Genomic DNA, 15,909 nt, shown 5'->3' on the forward strand with positions numbered 1-15,909 from the left:
GTGTGTTGATTTTGTCGACTAAAACTATGACGAAAAATGTTTGTCGACTGCGTTTTTTTCTCTGCAAAAATGAAATAAAAACTAAGATGTGATGACTAAAACTAAGACCTAATATACTGACAATTTCGTCAACAAAATAAAAACTAGACTAAACCGTTAGGGAGGGACTAGTGGAGAATAGTCATTTTATGTTTGGTTGCTCTTCAGGTGTTGTGTGCTGACAATATCAGATCTACAAGCTCACAACGTGTCGCGCTGCGACGCGTTGTGAGCTTGTCGATCTGATATTTCCAGCACACAACCAAGTGTAAAATCAGTCATTACGATGCCATCAAGGCCTGGCAACATACATTTCAGTTGACTAAATCAACCGTAGATTTAGTCGCCTAAAATCTTGTGATATTTTGTCGACTAAAATTAGACTGAAACTAAAACTTTTCAGGTGACTAAATTATGACTAAAAACGAAATCAAAATGTGCTGTCAAAAACAACACTTGTGTGGTGTGTGTGTGTGTGTGTGTGTGTGTGTGTGTGTGTGTGTGTGTGTGTGTGTGTGTGTGTGTGTGTGTGTGTTTCAGTTGTAGTTTTCGTTGGAGCTTGTAAATCTTAAAAAGTATGTGGAACATTTTAACAACACATCACACAGCATTTTCACTGAACACATTGGTGTTTTCATTGTTTTAGTTGCCATTTGGAGAAATTCTATTAACCGGTTACCATTAAGCCTTATCGGTTAGTAACCAGATAAACGTTAAGGAGATGTTCAAAATGCGCATTTTCTTTTCCATTAAAATAGGAAAATACACTGTTCACATTTTAGCGGCATAGCAGGAGATCTAATTTAACCCTTTGTTTGGGCCACATCTGGGTTGGACGTGATCTGTGGAGCTGCCTCTGGTGTTGTAGTTCGTTTTGGTCAGTGTGTTTTCACAATAACATTCTACATGCTGTAATTCGGACCACTTCTCTAAAGACTATTGTAGTCATGAAGATGAGTGTCAGCTGGTTTCAGCCCTCGAGTCTCACGCCAGAGGACTCGCTTTTAGAAGCAGCTTTATTTTCACTTTCATTTTTGCTTTCATTTTGTCCAGACGTGTGTTTCTGGTAAAGCTAGCAGAGGTGTCACACTGTGAACCTCAAACTGTGGATTCTGCTTCAATGTGTCTGCTTATTTCTTTGTGTCATCACTTCTTGGTGTCCAGGGGGGGGGGGGGGGGATTCAGGAGTGGTCATTTAGCCTCAAACCTTTTGAAAAACGTTTATGGGACATAATCAGTATGACTTTTTAAATGCATGGTGTAGGCCTATCACCTTTTAACACTGTTACTGAACAAACACTATAGCAATGATTACTATCTAATGATGTGATGTGATATTAACTGTGTTGACAGAGCTCCAGTCATCATGACCCACACACTGACAGGCTTCATGGAGCTGATGGACCATGGCATCGTTTCATGGGAAAACCTGTCGTGTGTCTTCATCAAGAAGGTATGTGTCTGTCTGTCTGTCTGTCTGTCTGTCTGTCTGTCTGTCTGTCTGTCTGTCTGTGATTTTACTGATCATCTATGGCCAGCAATAGACTTTGACTGTTAATATGAAGGGTGGTTTAGCTGCCCACTATCGTTGTTCACTTCTGCCCTGTGAACAAATATTTAATCGCAGAGTGCCACAGCATTTTATAGATTTTTCCTTATTTCGGAGGCTTGGGGTAAAAGTAACCTGAGTAATTGTAATCCAAGTCTTTCCGATTGTTTCCGTGCGAGAGTATTTTCTTTCACTCGGAACATAAAAATGACAATCACGGCCATCAGTGCTTTTGTAGCGGTAGAGAAGGGCTCGTTTTAAACATGAACGTGATCTGGACTTAAATTACGAGATCAATCCACTTTTGTGAATCTATCTCATAACATTGGCCTGTATGGAAAAAACGGATTTCCTGATCACCTTATCTCCCGTTGCATTCTGGGAATTGGAGTGTATCTCTTCAGCTGCGGCTGCCCCATACAGTAAGCTACAGTTTAATACTAGTAAGACACCTCAGGATGTGGACATCAGGGATCTCCATATATGGGCATAAAGGGATTTGTTCCCCTGGCATCACAGGGATCTCCATATTTCCATATATGGGCATAAAAGGGATTTGTTCCCCTTGGCATCACAGGGATCTCCATATCTCCATATATGGGCATAAAAGGGATTTGTTCCCCCTGGCATCACGGGGATCTCTCTAACAGGGAACCATTAATATTGATGACATCAGGGAACTCCATATATGGGCATAAAAGGGATTCCGTTAGGCACTGCTCCGTGTTCACGTGGCTGTGCTTGACAGCTCTTTGGCATGGGATCAACTTCAGCTTTGGCATGAGATCAACTTAGAGTCTCGAAGGATGTCATAACAGGTCATAATGAGTCTGTGAGGTCAGATGTAAAATTTTCATTCAGTCACTGCTAATTGCGATTTATACCATTCTGAGTCTGAGTCACAGTGATGTGGCACAGAGTCACAGTGATGTCACAGTGATGGGGATCTCCATCCCCTGACATCACAGTGACATCAGAGCTTGATGTCAGAGCGGAAAACCCATGGACCGTAAAAATGTGTACACATGTAAAGATTACATTTGTTTGTAAGTGTGTGTGTGGCTCTTCTAACCTGTCAATCGTCCGTATCCTCCCCTGTGGTTGGTTCCCCCTGTCCTCCCCTTAACGTTGTCAGATCGCCAGTTTCGTCAACGCCAAGGTGGGCGACGCCTCCATCCAGCAGGTGTCCCTGGACATCCTGGAGAGCATGGTGCTGAGCAGCCACAGCCTGTTCCTACAGGTCAACCAAGAGGTCACCTTGGAGAGGCTGATCAACCACCTGCAAGTGTATGTTACCCTTAACTTAACTTAACCCTGGAGAGGCTGATCAACCACCTGCAAGTGTATGTTACCCTTAACTTAACTTAACCCTGGAGAGGCTGATCAACCACCTGCAAGTGTATGTTACCCTTAACTTAACTTAACTTAACCCTGGAGAGACTCATCAACCATCTGCAAGTGTACGTTTAACTCTTTACTTAACTTAACCACCTGCAAGTGTACGTTACACCCTAAACCTAACCCCCTAACCCTAACCAGGAGGTGACGCTGGAGAGGCTGATCAACCACCTGCAAGTGTATGTTACCCTTAACTTAACTTAACTTAACCTTGGAGAGGCTGATCAACCACCTGCAAGTGTATGTTACCCTTAACTTAACTTAACTTAACCTTGGAGAGGCTGATCAACCACCTGCAAGTGTATGTTTAACTTAACTTAACTTAATTTAACTTAACTTAACTTAACCCTGGAGAGACTCATCAACCACCTGCAAGTGTATGTTTAACTCCTTACTTAACTTAACCACCTGCAAGTGTACGTTTAACTTAACTTAACCCTGGAGAGGCTGATCAACCACCTGCAAGTGTACGTTACCCCCTTAACTTAACTTAACCCTGGAGAGGCTGATCAACCACCTGCAAGTGTACGTTACCCCCTTAACTTAACTTAACCCTGGAGAGGCTGATCAACCACCTGCAAGTGTACGTTACCCCCTTAACTTAACTTAACCTTGGAGAGGCTGATCAACCACCTGCAAGTGTACGTTGCCCCCTTAACTTAACTTAACCACCTGCAAGTGTACGTTTAACTCTTAACTTAACCCTGGAGAGACTCATCAACCACCTGCAAGTGTTTGTTACCCCCTTAACTTAACCACCTGCAAGTGTACGTTACCCCCTTAACTTAACTTAACCTGCAAGTGTACATTACCCTTAACTTAACTTGACCCATTAAGACCGGGAACGCATTATTGTGGGCTCGCCTATAAGGCGAGCACACTTTAAATATTGTCATTATTTATTTATCTATCAGGCAGGCAGGCAATCAGTAGACGGGATCTTCGGTTCCTTTCTACTCCTACATACTTAGTGAGAAAATGAAAATAAAAACATCAATGTGTTCAGCTTACTGTGGCGAAGTGTGCTATTACTTTTTACAGCAATCGGCCAAATGGTGGCGCTGTAGGAAGCCTTCGAAAGTGCGATCTTTGAACAGGTATAGCTCATGCTGTGTTATACATACAGCCATGAAACCTGTATACACGTATGCGTCTCCTCATGCCGAACAACTTTTACCCTCTAACTTTTGACCTCTGACCTTTAGGTCTCCCACAATTCGGAATTATATGAAAAACAGTAAAAATCTATCTCCTGGGATTTTCACGTCAAGTGCACGAAACTTTTTTCACATGAACTTTGGACCAATACGGTCAGATTGATCAACCAGATTTTTTTTAAAGTGAAATATAATTTTTTAATAATTTAATCAATATTGCGGTTTTATGCAAATTATTCTTTGGCCTCTAAATCATACATGCAAAGTTACACGTTCATGGCATTTGGCAAAGATGTGGAGGGTTAGTCAAAGTATCACTGAAACCAATTTTATTCCAATCGGCCAAAGGGGGGCGCTATACGAAGCGTTTGAAAATTCAAACTTCAAACGGGCATAAGTCATGACTCGTTTTGTTTGAAGACATGCAACTTGTTACACGCGTGCTTTGACTCGAGCGGAAGACATCTGTGTCGTTGTTAAGTAAGCTCCGCCCTTCGATTTTCCGCCATATTGAGCAGTTTGTAAAACGCGTAAACCCGCTTTTATTCTGGAATTTTCGCTCCACGTGCACAAAACTTTTTTTACGTGAACTTTGGACCGATATCTAAAGATCTGTCAGATTGGATTTCTTTAAAATTGAAACATGCTTTTTTAAATAAATTCAATGAATATTGCAGTTTTATGCAAATTATTCTTCTGCCTCTAAATCATACATGCAAAGTAACATGTTCATGGCATTTGGCAAAGATGTAGAGTGTTAGTCCAAATATCACTAAAACCAATCTTACCCCAATTGGCCAAAGGGGGGCGCTATATCATTTTGAGCAGTTTGTGAAACGCTTAAACCTGTTAGGATTTTTTTTTTTGCAATTTGCATGAAACATTCTACACACAATCTAAGGACCTTTATCTAATATGCCTATGAAGTGCACACACACAAAAAATAATAATAATGAATATAGCTGCAAGCAGCGATAAAGTGGCCAAAGCCAAAAACACCTCAAATCATGAACACAGCCTGCAATGTGCGTGAAATCTTGCAAGCACATTCCCAATAGGTCAAGGAACAGATACCACCCTTCTTACATTGGCCTGTTATAGCGCCACCAGCGGGTCAACTTTTGCACAAAAAATTTTTGGAACAAAATGGACCAATCTTTGACGTCAGTAACGTCAAAGAGAGCACTGCCTGCGATCTTGACATTTTGTACTTTTATAGCCATTGTTTTCTGGCTTGAAGCGAGCCCACAATTGTTTCGAAGGAACAATATTTTTCTAGTTATGCATTCTTACTTACCGGTATCTACCTATCCACATGTTTCGGCTGTGACGCCAGAAATGCCGCTCGCCTTCTGCGCAACGCACAATGGGATGTTGGAAAATTGTGGATAATACACCATTATTTTATGTTTTAACTATTGAAAAATAGCAGATATACAAGCACACAGCACGAGTGAGCTATTTAAAAAAGAAATCCTGAAAATGTGTGCAAGACCCGAAGTGTCTTCTAAATTCTTCTAAGGTTTTTTTTGAAAAACGCATGTTTCTATGTCAGTGGTTCTCAAACCTTTTCATCATATGATGCAAAATGCATCATCATTCATGCTGAAATACTAAAATATCTCAAAACACAGATTGAACACAAAAGATAAATCAGGATTGTGTTGATCTTGTCCCAAACAACAATAAAATAAGATCTGGTTGTCCCAGAGTTGAACTGGCCCTTTAATTTCTATTTTATATATTCAAAGATCTGCACACATTTTCACGATTTAAAAAAAAATAGCATATACAATAGATATACAAACTCGCAGCGTGGCACTTGGTGCCACACTGTGATCTTGTATATCTGCTTTTTTTGAATCGCCAAAGTATAAAATAATGGTCAAAGCGGTTACAATCTAAAGTGACAAAGACCGTTCCCAGGTGTTCATATGAGCCAGTCAGATAATGGATGTTTAGCATTCATTTGTCACCAATAAGCTGTTGTTACATCATGTTCCTGTCCTGTGTGTGTTTCTACAGAACCAACCAACAGATCCAGACCAAAGCCATGGCCCTACTGATGGCCTTGCTGCAGACCGCTGGAGACGCAGACAGACATGTAGGCACGCACACACGCACGCACGCACACACGCACACACGCACACACGCACGCACGCACACACGCACGCACGCACGCACGCACGCACGCACGCACGCACACAGCGCCAGACAGCCAGAAAGACAGACAGTTAGACAGACTCAGCTTGTGTGCTGCTCTCAAATTCATACTTAAAAGGAAGAGGGGAAAAAAAAGGTATGATTATTATTGAACCTTTTATTTAGAGAGGTAATCATCTCAATGAGGCCAGATGTGTCATTCTGAGGAGACCCATCTGGTTCAGACAGCACCAACACACACACACACACACACACACACGCACATGCACGCGCACACACACACACATGCACGCGCACACACACGCACGTGCACGCACACACGCACACGCACACGCACACACAGTTAGTGTTGAAGAGTCCTTGAGCAAGACTCTGAACCCCTTGGTTTCCTCTGCCATCAGTGTGTGAATGTGTGTGTGAATGGGTGAATGTAATGCACAATCTATGTAAAGCGCCTTGGATAAAAAGTGCTTTATAAATGCACCATTTACACACAGTCACACACACACACACACACACACACACACACACACACACACACACACACACACACACACACACACACACACACACACACACACACACACACACTCACACACACACACTAACTTCCTCAAAGAGCTGAAATCAGGCTAATCGGTCTCCTATGGTTGGAGCTCTTTGTGTGTGTGTGTGTGTGTGTGTGTGTGTGTGTGTGTGTGTGTGTGTGTGTGTGTGTGTGTGTGCGCGTGCGCGCGCGCGCGCGTGCGTGCGTGCGTGCGTGTGTGTGTGGTACCAGTGTGTGCCTCTCTCTCCTCTCAGGGGTCAAAGTCTCTCACACACAGCCCCTCCCACTGACCTGCATAGCGCCCATAGAGCACCACACTGCCACCTCGTGGTGGAACCGTGTCATTACATGCCTGGCATCCGCTGTCTGCTACACCAGTGGTCCTCAACCTTTTCAGGCTGGGGACCCCCAAAATAATCATATTTTAACTGGGGACCCCCCCAAAATAATCATATTTTAACTGGGGACCCCCCCAAAATAATCATATTTTAACTGGGGACCCCCCCAAGATAATCATATTTTAACTGGGGACCCCCCACCCTGACGAGCACTAGGAGTTGAGGCATTACATTTTGCATAACATGGTTTTGTTGTGAAAATAGCAGATCTACATGCTCACAACGATTCGAGGCGTTGTGAGCATGTTTTCTGCCTCTAATATTTGACAAGTTGGCCAATGTTTAATTTGTCATTTTAGAGGTATTAACTCAGTCGGTGCCATATTTAAAGTGGAATGACCTCTTATATTGCCGGTTCGCCAACAAAGGGTTAAAAAAATAGTGTGCACGCTGGTGCACACATTCGTGCACAGATCATGCACTATGCATGTGCATGCTTTTCACAGCTTTCAAACAAAAAAATTCGCTTGGAAATCCGTTCAGGCATTCAGGAGAAAGGAGCCCTTATGTTTTCTTCAAATGTAAACAAACATGGCTGCCATGTTTGAAAGATGGGGTTGGTATGGGGGTTAAACATGCAATTTCGCGATCGCGATCATGCCTAGTACACTGTTGGAGGTCCAAAATGTTTTTTTTATTTTATTATTTAAAAAAAAGACGTTCAGAAGACGTCTGGCAGGGAGGTCCATAGTGAAAAAGACGTTTTAAAGACGTTTTTATCATAGAAACATCTTTTTTGGCAGGGTATGAGTTAAAAAGTCCTTAAATTGTCACTTTAAGATGTGCATATACCCTCTATGCATTATATGCTGGTTTGTTTTTTGTGTGAGAAAACAATGTTGCACATTAAGTTAATCATCTGGGGACCCCTCCAAAGTAATGTGGGGACCCCTCTGGGGGGTCCGGACCTACAGGTTGAAAATCACTGTGCTACATGATGGGAAACAAAGCAGTTGTTTTTACGACAATACAATATACATGTATCATTTGCATTGTCTATTTATTTTATTTTTTTGCAGGACCTGTTTGCCTTCCTGGCCAAGAAGAATCTACGACAGTTCATTTACAAGGTGAGGTCTGTTTGATTATGACAGTATATACAGTATATACAGTATATACAGTATATACAGTGTACTATGTTTGATTATAACAGTATATACAGTATACATACTCCCCCAAGAATTCAGAAGTACAAATTACAAAGTACATTGTCTTTAGAATGTCAACGCGTTGCTGTATTGAAATGCTGAACTGATGATCTACAAGGTCACAACACGTTGCGCCACAACGTGTTGTAAGCTTGTAGATCGGCTAATTTCAGCAATTTGCAACATGTGTCATAATGCATGATTCTGTCAAAGTCAACACTGCCTGCTCGACCTCCTGAACCACAGCCGCCCCGAAGGTGCTGAAGAGGTGAAATAAAGCCATCACTGTGTGTGTGTGTGTGTGTGTGCGTGTGCGTGTGTGTGCGTGTGTGTGTGTGTGTGTGTGTGTGTGTGTGTGTGTGTGTGTGTGTGTGTGTGTGTGTGTGTGTGTGTGTGTGTGTGTTTAGAACATCATCCATAGCTCTGGTCCAGTAGGAGATGAGATGGCTCATTACCTGTACGTCCTGCAGTCTGTGACCCTGAACCACATGGAGAGCAGAATGAGGACCCCCCTGGACCCCTACAACCAGGTACCCTAACCCCCCTGGACCCCTACAACCAGGTACCCTAACCCTAACCCCCCTGGACCCCTACAACCAGGTACCCTAACCCCCCTGGACCCCTACAACCAGGTACCCTAACCCTAACCCTGGACCCCTACAACCAGGTACCCTAACCCTAACCCCCCTGGACCCCTACAACCAGGTAGTGACATAGTCATAAACATATTAGGGAGTTTAAGCAATGGCGGTTTTTAGGACGCCTCCGCTAGGCGGAAGTACAGCTGTTATGACGTAATCGCTGTAGCAGTCAAAACTGTTAAGCAAACAGCCGCCGGCAACGGGCTCCCACTCCTTTTACTGAACTCTTTGGTTCCCATGGTGACGCGTCTACGCAGCAGACGTTGTAGACGCTACGTGGAAAGGTAGCTTCTGCCGTAGTAGGAAGGGCTGCGACGAGCGGGTTTATTTATCGAGCAATGATTCATTTCCGATTAATTACCAGAGCGGACTGCTGTAGCCGTCCTTGCTTAAAGTCCCTAATGAATGAATTGTCTCCAGCAGTCTGAAAGCACTTTACAGAACAGAAGAAATGTACACCACTCACCAGCAGACATCTACAGCAGTCATAACCAAAGACAAGTCAGGTTTTAATTGTTTAAAGCCCTAACTGGATTAGCTCCACAGTACATCACTGATCTGCTAACTCCATATCCTGCCCCCCAGGGCACTCAGACCTAGGCTCACGTTGCCAGACACTTATTGACTGCCAAGGCCTGAGTTTCCCTGAGTCTGTGCGTGCCGAGGCCCGAGGTTTCCGAGTTTAATTTAATTTATTTGATTAAAAAGTATCCAAAATCGGATCGCCGATCCGCAGAGCCTAAGTGCCTCAAAGTAACCGGATCTGATTTTTTTTTTGCCAGAGCAACACGTTTTTCTGTGACCACGTTCTGCCCTGTTTACTTCTTGTTAAACAACCCTGTTAATCCTAACTCATTAATGCTAGCATGGATTAACATGGGGTCTTTTTAATTCGCAAACGACCACGGCGTGCACGCAGATCGTGCACGATCCGCACGCACCCACGAAAGTCACAGTTTTTTCTTGCCAGTAAATGAGTTAAAATAATGTTTTTTTTTTTAAAAATCAACCTCTTTTCCCTTGCTTTTAGTTGTGTAAATATAGATGACATGACTTGATGACTCTCTCTCTCTCTCTCTCTCTCTCTCTCTCTCTCTCTCTCTCTCTCTCTCTCTCCCCCCCCCCCCCCCCCCCCCCCCCCCCATCAGGAGCAGAGGGAGGTCCTCCACAGTCTGCGTCAGGCTGCCTTCGAGACGGAGAGTGAGAACAGCCTGAGCAACGAGAGACGACGCTCGCTCTGCGCCAAAGAGTTCAAGAAACTGGGCTTCTCTGTGAGTGTGTGTGTGTGTGTGTGTGTGTGTGTGTGTGTGTGTGTGTGTGTGTGTGTGTGTGTGTGTGTGTGTGTGTGTGTGTGTGTGTGTGTGTGTCAGTGGAGTAAACTAACTAAATGCATTTACTTAAGTACTGTACTTAACACAACGCCTGCCGCCATAGCCTGCCCTTTTATTTTGAAGAGCCGTGGAAGCCACGTGTGTGAGCTCGTGTGTGTAATCTGACGAATACAGAAAGCAGTTCAGTTTGTTTACAAATGGTCATGAAACTAAAATCCTAACCGGGGCCGACCAGTACGATTGAGTGTAGCCGTGAAAAAGAGCGTCTCTCTGCATTTTCGGTGTTATTTGCATCTTATTCAGAGATACAGAAGTTTTTATATTACAGCATAGAATATGCTGTAATATGCTTCTGTGCACGTTGCGTCACCAGCGTCTTTCACCAGCACCCGCAGAAAGCATCTGTTTACCTGGTTAAACAGACGTGTCGGAAGTGGTGGCGGAAGTGTTAAGAACAATTTTGAGGTACTTGTAATCTCCAATACTTTACTTTTACTTCTACTCCACTACATCTCGGATCCAAATATTGTACCTTTACTCCACTACAATAATTTGACAACTTTAGTTACTAGTTATATGCTATGTTTACCTTACCTGATGATCATCCTTTATTATTATTAGTAGTAGTATTTAATTATTCATGCTATGTTTCCCTTCCAGAACAACAGTAATCCGGGCCAGGACTTGGTGAGAGCTCCTCCAGGTCTGTTAGCGTTGGACACCATGCACTACTTCTCCTCACGCTACCCTGACGCCTACAGCAGGGTGAGAACTACACCTTATTTATGAGTTCTACAGCAGGGTGAGAACTACACCTTATTAATGAGTTCTACAGCAGGGTGAGAACTACACCTTATTAATGAGTTCTACAGCAGGGTGAGAACTACACCTTATTAATGAGTTCTACAGCAGGGTGAGAACTACACCTTCTGATAGCACTGTTTTAATGACTACAGCAGGGTGAGAACTACACCTTCACTGTTTTAATGACTACAGCAGGGTGAGAACTACACCTTATGATAGCACTGTTTTAATGACTACAGCAGGGTGAGAACTACACCTTATGATAGCACTGTTTTAATGACTACAGCAGGGTGAGAACTACACCTTATGATAGCACTGTTTTAATGACTACAGCAGGGTGGAACAAATACTGTAGCAGTGTTTCTTTTTTCTCTCAATATGATTTAAATAGTATACAAGAAAGCCTCATATTTAAAATGTGTTTGAAAGTAGCAGCTGTTTATATGTGCAGTAGGTCTAGATGTCAATGGTTTGTAGTCCTTAAGGTGGTTGTATTCCATTCTCTAGCCTTCTTTTATCACAAGTCTTGCTGCTGTGTTCACACATTTCTCCCAGTAGGTATGGGAGTTTTTTGTCGTTGAAGTGTGTCTCTGATGTCTTGGTATAGTGGGCAGGTGGTTAAACGATCATAGGTGAATCCGCATACTTTTCTTTTTCTTTTTTATCCCACGATTTTGTAACCCATTTTCACCCAGTGCCAATTGCCTATGTAATCCTGGGTTCTGCTCTCCCTCTGCCGCGCCTGGGGAGACAACAGACTGACCTCATGCTTCCTTCTATGCATGAGTAGTCCAAGTTGTTTCTTTTCACCTGACAGTGGGGATTTCCTCAGTTTGGACGTAGCGTGTGGAAGGAACAAGTTATTCCAACCAGTTCCTTTCCCCTCCATCAGGCCCCCCCGGCTGGCCAGGGGGAGGCATTATTGAGACCAGGATTACTGCATGTTTTTGTGACTGTACCTACCCTAGGAGACACAGGGAGAACATGCAAACTCCACACAGAAAGGCCCTTTTGCCAACCCCACCTAGGGTGTGGGCGCTGATGATGCGGAGGAGGAAACACGCGTCCGCATACGTTTTTAATCATTTAGACCTTTCTGCCACATGGAGCCGGCTTCCCGTCTCCAACCCAATATGCATATTTCCTGATACGATGACGTTGGACCCCCCCCCCCCCCCCCATCAGCAACCATATTAGACATAAAAAAAAGTCAAAACAAACCCCACATCACTCTCTTCCTCTCTCTTTAAGGAGCTTTGTGGCAGCTTTACAGCGCCACTCACAGGCCAGGCCTGGCATAGTGTTTTTTTTTTTTGCCAGTGGTTTCATGTGGACACATGCATTTATTGGGACAGTAAACGTTTTGGAAACAACTCAGTGTATTGTCTTTGTGTATACGTAGCCTGAAGTATCCTATCTAATGTGTCTGCCTGGTCCCCCCTGTCATCAGTTTGTACTGGAGAACAGCAGCAGGGAGGATAAACAGTACAATATGTAATAATGTGATTTGTCTCCCCCTACAGTTTGTCCTGGAGAACAGCAGCAGGGAGGATAAGCATGAGTGTCCGTTTGCCAGGAGCAGCATCCAGCTGACCCTCATCCTGTGTGAGATCCTCCGCATCGGAGAACCTCGTAAGATATGAATAATAACTAATACTAATACTAGAACCCTGTAGATGTTCATAATAACTAATACTAATACTAGAACCCTGTAAGATATGAATAATAACTAATACTAATACTAGAACCCTGTAAGATGTTCATAATAACTAATACTAATACTAGAACCCTGTAAGATATGAATAATAACTAATACTAATACTAGAACCCCGTAAGATATGAATAATAACTAATACTAATACTAGAACCCCGTAAGATGTTCATAATAACTAATACTAATACTAGAACCCTGTAAGATGTTCATAATAACTAATACTAATACTAGAACCTCGTAAGATGTTCATAATAACTAATACTAATACTAGAACCTCGTAAGATGTTCATAATAACTAATACTAATACTAGAACCTCGTAAGATGTTCATAATAACTAATACTAATACTAGAACCCTGTAAGATATGAATAATAACTAATACTAATACTAGAACCCTGTAAGATATAAATAATAACTAATACTAATACTAGAACCTCGTAAGATGTTCATAATAATTAATACTAATACTAGAACCTCGTAAGATGTTCATAATAATTAATACTAATACTAGAACCTCGTAAGATGTTCATAATAACTAATACTAGAACCCTGTAAGATGTTACTAATAACTAATACTAATACTAGAACCTCGTAAGATGTTCATAATAATAATAACATTTTTAATTGGAGTCAACAGAGAAGATTAATCCACGAATAAATGAACCACTGTGACCTAACTGATGATGTTGGGGTGTGTGTGTGTGTGTGTGTGTGTGTGTGTGTGTGTGTGTGTGTGTGTGTGTGTGTGTGTGTGTGGTGTGTGTGTGTGTGTGTGTGTGTGTGTGTGTGTGTGTGTGTGTGTGTGTGTGTGTGTCCCACACAGCATCAGAGACAGGCTCAGACTTCCACCCCATCTTCTTCAGTCTGGACCGTCTGGTAGAGGAGCTGTTCTGTGTGTGCATCCAGCTGCTCAACAAGACCTGGAAGGAGATGAGAGCCACACAGGAGGACTTTGACAAGGTACCACAGTCTAGAGCGTAGCACGGGTCTTCCAGGACCCGATAACCCAAGACCCGAACCGAGACCCGAGCCGTTTCGGGTCTAAAATATTCACTTGTCTCTCGGGTTAGGGTAGGGTAGGGTCTAATTGCCTCGGGTCCGTTCGGGGCTGTCCAAAATGCATTTACCCACAAGGATCCGAGAGGACCCGAGATTTAAACATATATATCCTTCAACTTTAAAATATATATTGTTTTTAATGAGACATGCATTGTAATTACGCTCCCAAATCCATATTATCGTCTCTGTTCTGGCTTATTGAGTGAGTCCTGTTCAGCGCATCCAATCTCAAGCGTTGCGCTGCTGCTGCAGTGAAAATCATGGAGGGCTTTTTTTTGCGAGGTGAAACACAAACAGATGCAGGTTGGAACGTCATTTAGCCTATATGGAACATGTTTCTGGACATCATCTGCGGGGACGGGCGACATAAAGTCGGCGAAAATCTGTCTATCTGCAACACAAACGCACCAACGCACACAAGCCAGCTGAGTCTCTTCTCAGTCTGTGATCAGCCACGTGCACACATAGACATCAAAGGGGGCTTGAGCCCCTGCCCTTTTATCCGTCTGTAAAAAGTGCCCTCTTCAGACCATGAATGCATTTTTTTTACTATGGTAAAATAAATGCAGATGTCCCCGGGCCCTTTCCATATCATAACTGAAGGCTGCATTCAAGAGAATGCAGCCTTCAGTTACATTTAGAAATGTCTGCCCCTGCCTCTCTAACATTCTCTGCACGTCCCTGTCTGTGATTATTCTGATGGGCAGCCGAGAGAGCAGGAGGAGGAAAGTTTTGTGATGTGAGCTGTGGTGTCGTGGGACACTAACTGGACAGTAACACTCACTGGACAGGTTGGTGAGTCCTCGGAGCAGCGGCTACAGTGCACTGCTGCTGCGCTGAGCTCTAGTGTCTAGGCTATTAGTCTCAAAAGAAAAAGAAGCATTATAGCATCGGACACAGTTCGGGCCAAAAACTGGCCAGATCGGGTCCGCTCCCCCGGTTCCATTTTAGGGTCGGATCCAATCACTCTCGGATCCATTTCGGGCCGGGGCTAGAAAATCTGTATTTTTCTAGGGCCATTTGGCTCGGTCCAAATTTCCTCGGCTCCATTTCGGCTTGGCTCACATTTTTTGGACCCGTACTACCCTCTACCACAGACGTACGTGTGTGTGTGTGTGTGTGTGTGTGTGTGTGTGTGTGTGTGTGTGTGTGTGTGTGTGTGTGTGTGTGTGTGTGTGTGTGTGTGTGTGTGTGTGTGTGTGTGTGTGTGTGTGTGTGTGTGTGTGTGTGTGTGTGTGTGTGTGTGTGTGTGTGTGTGAGTGCGAGGCGTTGTGTGCTTGTATCGGCTGTTTTCACTAGTTTAAATCATTTTTAAAATGATGAATACAATACTGGCTTTCAAGCAGTTTCAAGGGGCACACTTGACCCTTCTCAGGGGCACACCAAAGGTCCCCAGGCACAGTGGTTGAGAAACACTGGTCTATGGCGTGCACTAGAACAGTGGACTGGTTGTATCTGTATCCTACGCGTGTTTCCTAAACCCACCAGGCTTGAGCTAAGACCCGCCTCGCGGAAACGCCAGAACTTCCAGGAGTGGCTGAAATCCTTGCCGGACACATGGAGGGTGGATAAAGTCAGACCTTGTAAATGCATACCTTAAAACTTGTACTGAGAAAAGCCTGCATTTGCACAATGCACAGCTATTAATGTGCCACTACAGTGCTAAAAATAAACTGTGCTAAAAAAAATGTACTTTGTGTACTGTGCTTAAAAAAGGGAAAACTTTGTAACTTTGCTAAAGAGAAAAACATACTGAGAAAGCTATTAATTTGTCACTACTGTGCTCAAAATAAAAACGTACTGATTACCAGTTAAATTGTTATAGTTTGTATATGGCTTTTGGGCATATTATGCTGCGTGTATTATTGTAATGGATCAGTAGGTAGTAGGTAGGCCTATTGTATTGCTTTGCACTAAGAGCACTAACACACTTTCATACTCAGATTATTGAGAGAGGCGTT

General features: G+C 43.3%; 1 protein-coding gene across 1 annotated transcript in view; it reads left to right on the plus strand.

Moving 5' to 3' along the window:
- elmo3 (engulfment and cell motility 3) overlaps window positions 1-15,909 on the plus strand; it is a 106,811-nt gene that overhangs the window by 25,157 nt on the left and 65,745 nt on the right. The window contains exons 7-15 of the mRNA XM_080737681.1: window positions 1,393-1,492; window positions 2,724-2,875; window positions 6,169-6,247; window positions 8,271-8,321; window positions 8,807-8,929; window positions 10,189-10,311; window positions 11,032-11,136; window positions 12,699-12,807; window positions 13,713-13,849. Coding sequence (XP_080593807.1) covers window positions 1,393-1,492; window positions 2,724-2,875; window positions 6,169-6,247; window positions 8,271-8,321; window positions 8,807-8,929; window positions 10,189-10,311; window positions 11,032-11,136; window positions 12,699-12,807; window positions 13,713-13,849 — 979 coding nt within the window. The remainder of the gene's footprint in view (window positions 1-1,392; window positions 1,493-2,723; window positions 2,876-6,168; window positions 6,248-8,270; window positions 8,322-8,806; window positions 8,930-10,188; window positions 10,312-11,031; window positions 11,137-12,698; window positions 12,808-13,712; window positions 13,850-15,909) is intronic.

This window comes from Nannobrachium achirus (assembly GCF_963921795.1).
Source record: "Nannobrachium achirus genome assembly, chromosome: 11".
NCBI classification, from domain to species: domain Eukaryota; kingdom Metazoa; phylum Chordata; class Actinopteri; order Myctophiformes; family Myctophidae; genus Nannobrachium; species Nannobrachium achirus.